At 35.7% G+C, this 13,158-nt stretch overlaps 1 protein-coding gene across 1 annotated transcript in view; it reads right to left on the bottom strand.

The window, feature by feature from the left end:
• Window positions 1-13,158, bottom strand: part of MED14 (mediator complex subunit 14) — a gene marked incomplete at its 5' end in the record, with an annotated part of 54,740 nt that overhangs the window by 31,324 nt on the left and 10,258 nt on the right. Inside the window, 4 exon segments of the mRNA XM_018043825.1 lie at window positions 165-359; window positions 3,246-3,405; window positions 6,758-6,836; window positions 9,132-9,257. Coding sequence (XP_017899314.1) covers window positions 165-359; window positions 3,246-3,405; window positions 6,758-6,836; window positions 9,132-9,257 — 560 coding nt within the window.

The raw sequence follows: 13,158 nt of genomic DNA, 5'->3' as shown, positions 1-13,158 counted from the left end.
AGGAGAAGCATTTTCAAGAATGTGTAAACATTTGTTACCTAAACCTTATTGTTGACCAGCCTCTTAAAAACCATACTTAATTCTTTCCCATTTAAAAATAGTTAAAAGAGTACAGCAAAGTTAATAGACACAAACCCTGGGCTCATTTCTGTTTGTGAACGTACCTTGCGCTTGGTACTGGTTCTAGGCTGTTTCCCATTTTTTGTACGATAAACTGATTCCTGGAGGTTTTCCTTAAACTGCTGCAGCAAGAGGGCCATAAGAGGGCTGTCTTCACGATCCACTGCATTCACAGATAAGAAGTAGTACTTGTACGACAGTTGTGTGGGTTTGTTGGGAACTTCCAACATCTCTACAACCTAAAAAGGTCCAAATCAGAAATGAGACTCAGAGACATAACTAACTGTTAAGTGTTGAATATCTTCCTCCTTGTATCAAGTAGGGCTCAGAATTAAGGACAAATCAGTCATGATCTCAAAAAAAGCACTGCAATTAAATATGTAATTTGTTTTCTAAAAAACAGATCAGACTAAAGAACAATGATGAAAAAAAAATGACAACTGTATCTCATACTTGGAAGGATATAAAAATAAACCCTGATTTTTCAACTGAAATATACAATCACTATGAGGATGAGGATAACAAGAACATGAACAATAGTTAATACCGATGGAGTTTATCATGCGCCACGTACTCTCCTAGTGAGTGAAGTAAGTGAAAGTTGCTCAGCTGTTTGAAAGTTGTTCCGACTCTTTGAGACCCCATGGACTATTCAGCTCATGAAATTCTTCAGACCAGAATACTGGGGTGGGTAGCCGTTCCCTTCTCCAGGGTATCTTCCCAATCCAGGAATCAAACCCAGGTCTCTCGCATTGGAGGCAGATTCTTTACCAGCTAAGCCACCAGGGAAGCCCTATACTCTCCTAAGTACTTGACAGATGTTAACACATTTAATCCCAGTAACTCAATGAAGTAGGGATTCTTATCTTCACTTTCCTGATAAAGTTAGGCACAAAAAGCTTAGATTAATTGTCAAAGGTCTCAGAGCTGAGAAGTGACAGACTCACGCTTTGATCTTAGAAGTCTGGATCCAGAGACCTTGCTCTCACTATAGAGGCTTACTATTTTCAAGGTCTACCTAAAATTTAAGAAGAGTCCCCTAAATACTTGAGTGAGAGAAATAAATGCCACTGGACAGGACTCTTGACCAAGACACACTTATCTGTCTCTGTTCCTGTCTCTCTCCTCTCTATACCCTATATCTCCCCACATAGTCTCTTCAGGAAATTGTTTGGCCAACACCTAAGACTCAACACTGAGGAAATGAATTAAAAGTAAAATGGAACTTCACCTAAGATATATGGATGGCAAATCAGCAGATGAAAAGATATTCAATATCATCAGTCATCAAGGCAGCGTAAATTAAGACTACAATAAGATACCACTACACATCTATCAGAATGGCTAACTTTAAAAAAAAAATCGCAATAACAAGTACTGGCAAGAATGCAGAGCAACTACAACTCTCATGTATTGCCGGCAGGAATGCAAAATGGTCTGGCCACTTTGGAAAACAGTTTAGCAGTTTCTTTTAAAGCCAAACATACACTTAGTGTGTGACCCAACATTCCCACTTTTACTTATCCAAAAGAAATCACCAAAAAAATCTATATGCAAATACTTATAGCAGCTTTATTCACAACTGCCCCAAACTAGAAACAACGCAGATGGCCTTCGACGAGAGGCTAAACAAACTGTGATACATTCATACCACGGAACACTACTTAGCAATAAAAAGAATGAACTATTGTAAATACAACAATATGGATGAAAATCAAAGGCATTATGCCAAGTGAAAGAAACGACTGAAAGGCTAAACTGTAGAGACAAAAACCAGGTCAGTGGTCACTAGAGAGAGCAGACGGAAAGTCTGATTATAGAGAGGAAGCATGAAGAATTCTAGGGGGTGACGGATAGCTTCTGTGTCTTACTGAGATGGCAGTTACAAAACTGTATGCATTTATTAAACTCCAGACACTTAAAAGTCTGAATTTTTACTGTGTGTAAATTATATCTTAATAAAGCCAGCAAAAGTAAAATAGCAAAGACATTTAAGGGCAATAAGACTTTCCTCTATCCTTCTTAAGGGCTATGGTAGTTTTCCCCACTATTATGTACTCCTAAGTGAGAAGGATGAAGCGTGATATACATTCAGCTCGGTCTAAACCATGTGAAACAAATTATTGCTTTATAATAAACCACTAGTTATTGAAACTGAAAGCCTGGCATTTTGTTGATACTAAATAAAGTCAGGAAATACATGTAGATCAGGCAGCACATGGAGAACTGAAACAACAATCCTGTCACATGCCAAATCCAGCTCCACAGCTGGGGTTTTACAATTCAGAAAACAGTGAATTCATATCAATGACAGACTTATTTGTCAACATAAGTAACCCTAACTTAAGATGTATCAGGCTACACAGAGTACCTTTTGATGATAGTATCTTTTTAAAAGTACAGCTTAAAGCTTCAAAAAATTCACTCCCATTGAATTAAGTTTTTCAAACACCTTAGAATCTTAGCCAAAAGTATCTACTTGGTGTACACAAAAACTTCTACATGCAGGAAATACATTTATGAAACATATGAGTACATATTTCAAGCTCTTGCAAATTTTAACCAGTTCAATAATCTGAAAGAAACTACTAGAAAAATCTAGAAAGGGTGAAAAAATGAGGGTTTTACTGTGTACTGAAAAATACATGCAATCAACAAAATGGATACATATATCTTCAATTAAGGATGAGAAAATAAAGCTAATTTAGTCCATCATGTTTAAAAAGCAGCATTATGCAAGCTAACACTTGATTAAAACCAAACAAGTTTATCTGACACCAAAACATCTCCAAATCTTCACAACAGTTGCTTTCAAATTTTTTCTTACATAGAGGAGATGCCTAATTCCAAGCAGAAACTAGGCCTCACTATAGGACAGATCCTGGGTTGCGGGACGGGGCATACCTTATATTCCCCAAACCCACCTAATCATTGTATTATTTCCTACAGATAAGATTTTCTCTCTGCCCCATCCCTACCAACTCTCCCCTCTCTTGGCTTCAGAATCATTATACAAAATTCAAATATCCAATAAAAAATACATTTGCAAATTAAACAATAAATGATTCAAGATACAAATAGAATTATTGAATTCAATCACCGAAATCACCCCTTTGCATACTTACAATGTAGTATTGTGGAAGACGGGTAAGTCTGACAAACAGCTTATTCTTAGAAAGGTTTCCTATGGGATGAGTCGAATAATTGGACAGCTGCAATGTTTCACTGGTTATTGTAGGCAGGTGTTTTATAGATTGTTTGCAACGCTGTTGTCCAAGCCAAAACCTTAGTTTAAAAGAGATCATCCACATCACAAAATCAGACTTCTGATTAACTATGTGCTACTGTTTTACAAATAGATTATTAAAACCCACTAAAAAAACAATTAATATATGAAACTTAACTGAACTACTAAAAGGACATATGACCATAATGATGAATCATTTCTCTAATCTTGTACTGGACCACTAATTTTAGTTTAAAGAGTTTAAACTGCAGTGTGAATGACCTTAATTAGTTATAAGGTAGAATCCACTAGTATTAAGGCTGAGAAAGTATCAGTTTATTATAGGAGATGAAAGATCTCCTGTGGTTTATAAGACAACACAAACTAATCTCAACATCTTTTATAAAATGCCTGAAGTGTTTATAAACCAAAATAGAACAATAAATAAATATAAAAGTATCTCATTTTCTTGGTTATCACTGGAGATCTCCAGTTCCAGTTTTTATCCTGCTCATATAAAAGTGATAGGTATGTCTAGCAGGTGCCAGTAAGTGTTCATTACCTTCCTCTCTCAGTTAAGCCACTAGATTTCTTTGTTGCTTTTACTGTAGTACCCCTCTCATTCCTTTTATCTGGTTATCTATCCTAGAGACCAATATCATATTAACATGTGAAAAAGGTAAAATGATAGGTACACAAACTCACTGATCCACCATGAGACAACTAAAAAAGTAAGAATACACATTTAGAAGCTGTTCATAGCAATATAACAATGCCACAACATCCAAGCTCATGATCAGTTGGTTTGTCTTACATAATAGGGTACAGACCAGTTTGGGTGCTGTTGCATTTGAGTGATGAGCTACGTGATACAAAGTGTGTGCTAGCTATGTGCAGTAAGAAGTGAAGTGAACTGAAGTCGCTCAGTCGTGTCCGACTCTTTGCGACCCCATGGACTGTAGCCTATCAGGCTCCTCCGTCCATGGGATTTTCCAGGCGAGAGTGCTGGAGTGGGTTGCCATTTCCTTCTCCAGGGGATCTTCCCGACCCAGGAATCGAACCCGGGTCTCCCGCATTGCGGGCAGACGCTTTACCGTCTGAGCCCCATAGTTAATGTGTAATATTTTAAGAGCAGTTTGAAAACTATTACCCCAAAAATGCATAAAATCTGAAAACTGCTTTTTTATACTGAAAAACAAATTTAACTATAGCTTCACAGGATCAATTGCTAGAACTATTAATAAAGGAATGACGATAAATTTTTTAAATATACCACAACATACTTCATTTTGGAAGACAGTTAAAAACAAATACCCTGAACTTGCCAAAATTGCTTTCAAATCTCTACTTCCAGTTTTATCAACATATTTTGTGAGACTGGTTATCTCTGCTATGTATGTTATTTTTAAAAAAACACAGAAACATTTAAGATAAACATTATCTCCTGTAATTATCATCACCAATCCAACTTAGATTAGTTACAACAAACCAGAAGCTCTTTTGCCACATTAAACATGAATAATAAATGCAAGATATTCTTTCAGAGCACATAAGGAATTGCTATTTCACTCAACTTTTTTGTTATGACTTTGTGGAACAAAAAGTTTAAGTGATGAGTAACTTGTCTATACATGTGTACTTTCAATGAAAAATGTACAGATTTTGAATTTATTATTTTTTGTTCTGACCTTATTTATTGCAATGCAATTTTATGACTGTTGACTCTAATAAAAAATTGGGGCTTATATTTTGAACATGTTTTTTCATTTTTTTCCTAGAATTTGTTCTCAGTGAATATTATTTAAAAAATTAATCACATGAACAGATTCCCAATACTAACAGTCCCTAGAAAATATAAATTAAAACCACAGTCATACCTCGTCATACTCACTAGGGTGGCTATGGTCAAAGACAGTAACAAAGGCTGACAAGGATGTAGAGAAATGGAAACCCTCATACACTGTTTGAAGTGACTATAAAATGGTACAGTTACTTTGGAAACTAGTATGGTAGCTTCTTAAATAATTCCACTCCTAGTGGAATGCAAAGTGCACACATATATTTGCACATGAATACTCACAGCTGCATTATTCATAAGAGTCAAAAAGTGGAAGCAATTCAAATGTCCATCAAATGATGAATGAATAAATAAAAGATGGCCTAGTCATACCATGGAATGTTAGTTAAGCATAAAAAGGAATGAAGAATTGGTACATGCTTCAACATGGTTGAATCTGGAATCATTACGCTAAATGAAAGAAGCCAGTCACAGAAGACCACATACTTTATGATTCCATTTTTATGAAATGTTCAGAAAGAGAAAATCTACAAAAACAGAAAGCAGATTCATAGTTGCTTGGGGTGAGGCTAGGAATGGGGATTAACCGTAAATGAGCATCTTTTTGAGGCAATAGAAATGTTAAGTGTTCTGAGACTGGATTGTGGTTATGGCTGTTACAAAACTCAGTAAATTTATGACAAGACATTGAATGGTACACTTAAAACAATTGAAGTTTATGCTATGCAAATTTTATTTAAATAAAGTTATTTCAAAAAATTAATGCCCCATGATAGATCAGTGATAAACTGATCAAAGATCATCTGAGAGGCATTATAAGTGACAGACCTTTCCTATAAATAATGTGAGTTTAAGTACAGGTACATATTTGATAATTTTAAAGCTTTTGGGACTTGATGTCTTTGGTTTTAGGCTTTATTTCTACTAGCTGGAACTGCCCAACAACCTCAAATTATGCAAGATGTGAACTATTAAGACTTAAGTATTAAAATCCCACTGAACAGTCTGCCCCACCCCCACCACACCATTTGCCAGTTTGGTTTTAATCTCTGATATTTATTTTTATTCCTTGGAATTCTGTTTTACTGATTTAAGTTGCCATAATGATACCTTTGTGTACCAGGGTGGTAATGAAACCTCAAACAATTATCTCTAGCATCATTTTCAATTTTATTTAGTGTAACAGTCTGAAGCATTCAAAGAATTCTGAGACAAACTGAATGAAGCAGCCGACTACTCTGAAAGTATCAGCTGGTCGATTCATACCATGAAGATTATCCTAGGAAGAATCTACTGCACAGAACACTAGATACAATAAAATTCATTGTGTAAGTGATTTGTAGAGTGCTTATACAGGAGATAACATGACAAGGAATCAAAGTTAAGTGTCATGCCCTTCATACCTATATTTGCTTTTGAGAGGAATCTGACATGAAGCACTGCCATCTCAGACCTAATTCAAGAAAATTTAGATTCTCAGTACCAAAAGGGGCTCAAGTTTCACATCATAAATATTAAGGATAGTGGCTGATCAAGAATAATGATGGGGAAGAAAATATATCTTGTCAAAGTAAGTTTCCATTTTTAGTTCTGAGCTAAATAAATAGCCTTACTTAAGTTGTTGAATCCAAGGAATGATCCGTTTCATATCATCATTCACAGACTTCTCCATGTCATCCAGTGTGGCTTGGTCTATAGCATAAAGCACTTCATTAATTAATGGTTTACACGAGACACAAGATATCCAGGTAACCCAAAATTTAAATGAAAGTTACTGTTTCAGGCAGAAAGTAGTGTTATTTTAAGTTAGAGAAAAGCTAAATGATAATGCATTATGAGGCATAAATTAATCTAATTTGTTTTCCGTCTTTAATTTTTAGGGAGAGTTATAGTTAAGATAATTAATAGCAAGTGTACATTAGCAGGAAGAATGAGTAACAAATACATTAAATTATTTGCCCATATTTTAATTACCCAAACTCTTAGTCTAGTTAGTTAACATTATAAATGTGTATGTATTTAAAACTCATAGTATCACTAGACTTAGAATTTTAAAAATTACAAAAACTATAAAACTTCATTAAAATGTTTATTTATTAAACACAAATGATCTCTGGCATAAGCAAGAGCTGTTGGTTGAAAATTAGCTTGCTAAATAAGCAAGAGCTGTTGGCTGAAGATTAGCTTGCTATATGTCACTTAGAATTTTTAATGACATGAGAAAATGCTAATAATAGAATGTTGAATAGAATGCTAGATTTCTAATTTAATAAAATAGATATGCAACAAGCAACAAAAGTTTACTGTATACACATGGAACTATAGTCAATATCTCATAATAACCTATAATGGAAAATAATTTCAAAAATAATACATGTGTAAATGTATAACTAAATCACCTTGCTGTACACCTGAAACACTAAGTCAACTATACTTCAATAAAATACATATATTCAGAAAAAGAATGTTGAACAAAAAGCAAAATATAAAATGATTTCAACTAAAAAAAAAAAGTAGAGAAAAAATTAGAAGAGCACTGCTATGGGCTGAATTGTGTGCGTGCTCTGTCAGTCGTGTCTCACTCTGTGACCCCATGGACTGTAGCCTGCCAGGCTCTTCTGTCCATGAGATTTCCCAGGCAAGAATGCTGGAGTTGGTTGCCATTTCCTTCTCCAGGGGATCTTCCCGACTCAGGGATTGAATCTGCATCTCCTGCATTGGGAGGTGGATTCTTTACCACTGAGCCACCTGGGAAGTCCATGGACTGAATTGCATCCTCCCAAATTCATATGTTGAAGCCCTAGCTCCTAATGTGATAGTGTTTAGAGGTGGAGCCTTTGGGAGATAATTAGGTTTGGATAAGGTCATGAGGGTGGGGCCCTCATATAAGATTAGTGCCCTTATAGAGACACCAGAGAGCTTGCTCTCTCTCTCTCTCTTCCTGCCATGTGAGGACACAGCAAGAAGGCTGACAACTATAAGCCAGGAAGAGAGCTCTTACCATAACTTGACCATGCTGGCAACCTTATCTCATACTTCCAATCTCCAAAACTGTGAGAAAATAAATTTCTGTTGTTTAAGTCACCCATTCTGTGGTTCTCTGTTATGGCAGCCTGAGCTAAGACAAGCATACATCCCTTAAAAACAATGATTACCAACAGGCAACTGTTTACTGCTTCTCTCATTTTTACACATTTAGTTTTTCTACTTATATGAGTATGTACTATTTTAATTATCAAGAAAACCATTAAAGTTTTGAAGAACAATTTCCTAACATGTCACTTATCATTTAGCCATCATAAATGTGATGTAATTCAAAGTAGTGAGGCCAGTTTTTCCCATGAGCAGTTCATAGAAAAATCTATCTTTATAGCCATGTAATATAACCAGAAAGGATTATTTTCATAAATCTGGCTTAAAACTAATTTCAAATGGGAAATGTGCTAACATATTCAAGAATACTATATCATTAGCAACACAAAAACACTAAGTTTCCAGTGCTTCATCATTTCAGAACACCAACTTGGTAACAGAAAATGCCAGAAATCAAATTTCAATTTCTATTGTGTTTAAGCCAGAAAAAAAAAATTCTTTCCTCCAGGATTCTGTATTCAAGTCATCTTGAGATATTCATACTATCATAAATTTGTTCTTCAGTCACAAATGACATTAGATTGTAGTCTTCTCCATGACACCCAACTATTAGTGGTAAAACAGTTAATCTAAGAAAAGATCAGCCGTCAACATTATTACTTTTACATAAGAGAAACAACATGAATGGACTTCATATTGGGAAGTTTAACTTCTTGTACAAGAGAGTTAAAATGGGCCCCAAGGAACAGACACCAGTCAGTTATTTCTTCCATATCTACTTTCTATATACTGTTTATACCACCCTTCCCAATACCTAATGGCAAAAATTTTTATTCTGCTTTTGTTAAAAATATTTTTCTTTATACTGAGTGAGTCTATCATTTAGTAACTTACCAAGTCCATAAAGCATCAACTGGAACATTCCAGAATGCAAATCGACAAAAATATGTAGACACTCTGAATTACCACAGGGCTCCAAGATGGGAACAACAAGAGCTGGAAGTGCAGTCTCTATGGAAGCTGCAAAGTTAAAAATTAATTATATTTCTATCTGAATATTTCCCCCCAATATATATATATATATATATCTCAGCAAGTAGAAACAAACCAACCACTGAAATGTTCTGAATGTTAGAGAAAAGACATAACTTTGCTAACCTAGATTAGTACTATTATGTCAATTAATAACTCAAAGGAAGAATGTAACCTACAAGGTGACCTGAAACAAACATACCCATCCCAAATACTATAGCCAAAAAAAAAAAAAACCCTCCAAGATTCCTTTAAAAAGGTTAAAATAGCTAATGAAAATTTAACCTTATCAATGAGGTGTGTTTTAGCTTTGCTTTCAGTCAGCAATTACAAATAAGCTAATTTTAAGGATTTTCTTTTTGATATGTGTGCTTGATTGCTCAGTCGTGTCTTTGCAACCCCATGGACTGTAACCCACCAGGCTCCTCTGTCCATTCTCCAGGGGATTCTCCAGGCAAGAATACTGGAGTAGGTTGCCATGCCCTCCTCCAGGGAATCTTCCCAACCCAGGGATTGAACCCAGGTCTCCTGCATTGCAGGCGGATTCTTTACCATCTGAGCCACCAGGGAAGTCCCTTTTTGATATAGTGGGGGGAAAAAAGTTGTTTGGTAAATAAAGTATATTTCATTCACAACCTAAATATTTTTAATGCCATTCTTCATAAAGAGAGATTTTTCTGGCAATTAGGGCCCATATATTTAAAAAACATTTGAAAGCTATTAAGCATTATTTATTATATAGGACAAAGTTTTTTCACGTTATTTATGTACCTCATTTTCAAGTCACAGATAAAATAAGAACAGAGGCAAACTACTAAACACAAATTCCCAATACTCATTCTAGAGTTTCAAAGTATTTCCACCAGGCCCAATTAACTTTCTCCTTAATCTCACAAGTTAACATAACAAAATCCAGTGGGGAAGCAAAGTACTGAAAGCACACCCACCGTGTGCTAATCAGACTGATGACCTGCAAAAGGAATAGGCTCTCCTGGTTACCACATTCCTCTAGAACTACAGTGCAGAAGGCAGGCAGGCAGTGAGGAGAGTGGTAATGTAGGCTCAGCCTTTCACCAGGGGTGACTTCTCTATGCTACTTCATTAAAGAAGGGCAAAGACATCTTCCTGTCCACACCATGGGTTCTCAGGAAGAAGCAATGACAAGCTTGTAAGGGTGCTTTGAAAAGCAAAGTGCTCAATAATATACATTATCTGTATTCCTTTCTGAACCAAAGGAAAAAACCAAAACCTCCCGCTATATAGTCTGCAACAAGTAAAATGGGAAGTATTGCCATTGGTGCTGTCTATACAAATTACTAAAGCAAAAAAGACTGCAGGAAACATATTTAATCAGATGAAAACTAACTGCTTTCAAGTATATCGAATGTATTTGCATACAAGTCTTTAACATGCAGGTCCAGCTTAACTCTCACCTAAAACAAAAACAAAAAAACAGGACAGAAAGGCACAAACAGGAATTTCTTTTACAATATTCTATATTCAGATTAACGTGAAAAATTTTTAAAGTGCTTACAGACTTGAAGCAGACTTGCTGATTTTTAAAACACATCTGTACGTCTTAAATCCTAATAGGTTAGGAAGGTATTCTTTAAAACAAAACTATTTTTGAAGTGTAGTAATAGAGTAAAACTAACTCTTGACAATTGGGATAACAATGATAATTTCAATCTAATTAACAACATTAAATATTTTTGAAACAACAGGGAATCAGAGAAGAATACAGAGAACACAGTCCAAAAGATATTAATAGAAAATATGTTCATATGTATCTCTGAACATACTTTAAGGTTACCAGTGTCTGTATTTTTCTTTACAGAAAATACTGATAAAATACGTTAAGGCCCTGAGCATTTAAAGGCTACAGGTTTTAACGGAGAAACTTATAAAGAAACAATTAAAGGCTGTGCAAGATAACCAGGCTGCACACTACTTTTTCCTGCAGCAGGAATATACACACATCTCCTCTTCCATTTCTCCCTGTTTACTGAGGACAAGAGGAATGGACCAATAGATAGTAATACAAAGTGGGAAAACTAAGAGAAGTAATTAAGCCCCATTAGGAATTGCTGTGTGTGGTTCACAGCTTCTGAAACTGATCTCGAGGCCCTGAATCTGGCGCTGACAGAGGACAACTCGAGGGAGAGCATCCTGGCTTCCTCGATTCAGGTGATGCTGAGAAGGAGCCGCAGGACAAGTTACCTTTAGTGCCTTACACTGCCTTTTAAAAATTTCTCTCCAAAAGTCTTGCCTACTCTCCCCTAAGACTATCTCACCCCTATCTCCCACCCTCAAGAAACCACACACTACCCCTTGGGCTATGCAAAACCTGCAGTCTGTGCTCTCTCTAGCCCTTTCTTGAAATGCTCCATTCTCTGAGTGACTAATTTCCTCGCGTATCCTAGTGAGGAGCTGGAAGAAAAGACAGCTAATGAAGGGTTACTGCATGAAGAGATTCCCAGAACAGACTATGGCCCCTCGTCCCAGCAAAGGATCTGACTAAAGCATGCTTTCCCATCACAAAAGCGATCAAGTGAGGTTACGCTGTGTATAAATGCGTGAACGTGAATTAAAAAAAAAAAAAAAAAACTTAGAGCATATGTCCTAAAATGGTGAGTCAGCAGACCTTTTCCTCATTTCCAGAACTGCTCTGATTCAAGTAGGACTGAGGGGCCCAACCTCACATGCAAGATCCTTCCTCTCCTCCAAAACTTAAGTCTCCAAAGCACGCTTCTCTAACACTGAGGACTCAACAGACTCACGGGGCTTGAAAACCACTGCTATAGTACACTCCTACTAGAATCAGAGATTCAGGAAGAGCCTGGAGTAACACCCTCAAATACAGATGAGGAGAATGAAGCCCAGAGAATTTAAGTGACTTGTTCAAGAGCACATGAGCAGCTATACCAACATCTTCTGACTACTCAAGCAGTGATATCGCTACAAAGTGCCACTCAAGAAAAATCTTCACAACTTCCTTGAAAAACACACAAAATTACTCCCAGATAAACACATTTTCAGAGTTCATTTTTCAAAGTAATTTAAATATCCCCCAGGCAATCATACTGAGCTTTTTTTTTAACTTACTAAGCCTTGCTTACAGATGATACTAAAGTAAACCAGAGCCTATCAAAAGATCATAAACCTCAAATTTCTACAATCCCAATGATACTATTTTGAAAAAATTGAAATTAAAATTAGAAAAATTAAGACTGTGAAAATACTATGGGCACAAGGTAATACCACTCAAAAACAATTGGGGTTGGGATAGTAAATGTTCTCATCATGATACTGGAAACTGTATTCCTGAAATGAAAACACTTACTTTCTAAATGACTGACCATTCGTCTCCTAACGCTCTGAATATACTAGGTAATTAGAAGATTTTTCACTCTGTGTACACCTGTATTTCTTATTTTGAACTCTGTTGATATATTACCAATTTAAAAAAATTATTTTGAAGACATGGGATAAATTTAGCTTCATTTCAAAGAGGCATATTTTATAAACACATTATAAATATTTGCAAAGCTGCCTTATTAACCTTTTAGAAGAAAAATTAGAAGAATGAGATTCATATTAAAATGTTAAGTCAGCTTCTGTTTCAATAGGGAAGTTTTAAGCAGAGTCAATATGCATACATTTCAAAAATAAGGTCAAGCTAAATGAGAAAGAAGTAAGGAGAAAATTAGGACAAGCTTGATAGATCATAAATTAAAAGGCAGAAATGCCCAGCTTTTACAACAAAATCAATACATCAGGGAAAAAAGTCATTTAAAAAAAGACTCTTCATAAAATAAAAGCAGATGCTAATTTAAACAAAAGAAAGACATGCATGCTAAGTTGCTTCCCGTCAAGCTCCTCTGTCCAT

The sequence above is a fragment of the Capra hircus genome (assembly GCF_001704415.2).
Source record: "Capra hircus breed San Clemente chromosome X unlocalized genomic scaffold, ASM170441v1, whole genome shotgun sequence".
Lineage (NCBI taxonomy): Eukaryota > Metazoa > Chordata > Mammalia > Artiodactyla > Bovidae > Capra > Capra hircus.
Note: the sequence above shows the minus strand (reverse complement) of the source record. Positions and strands in the feature narration are given on the sequence as shown.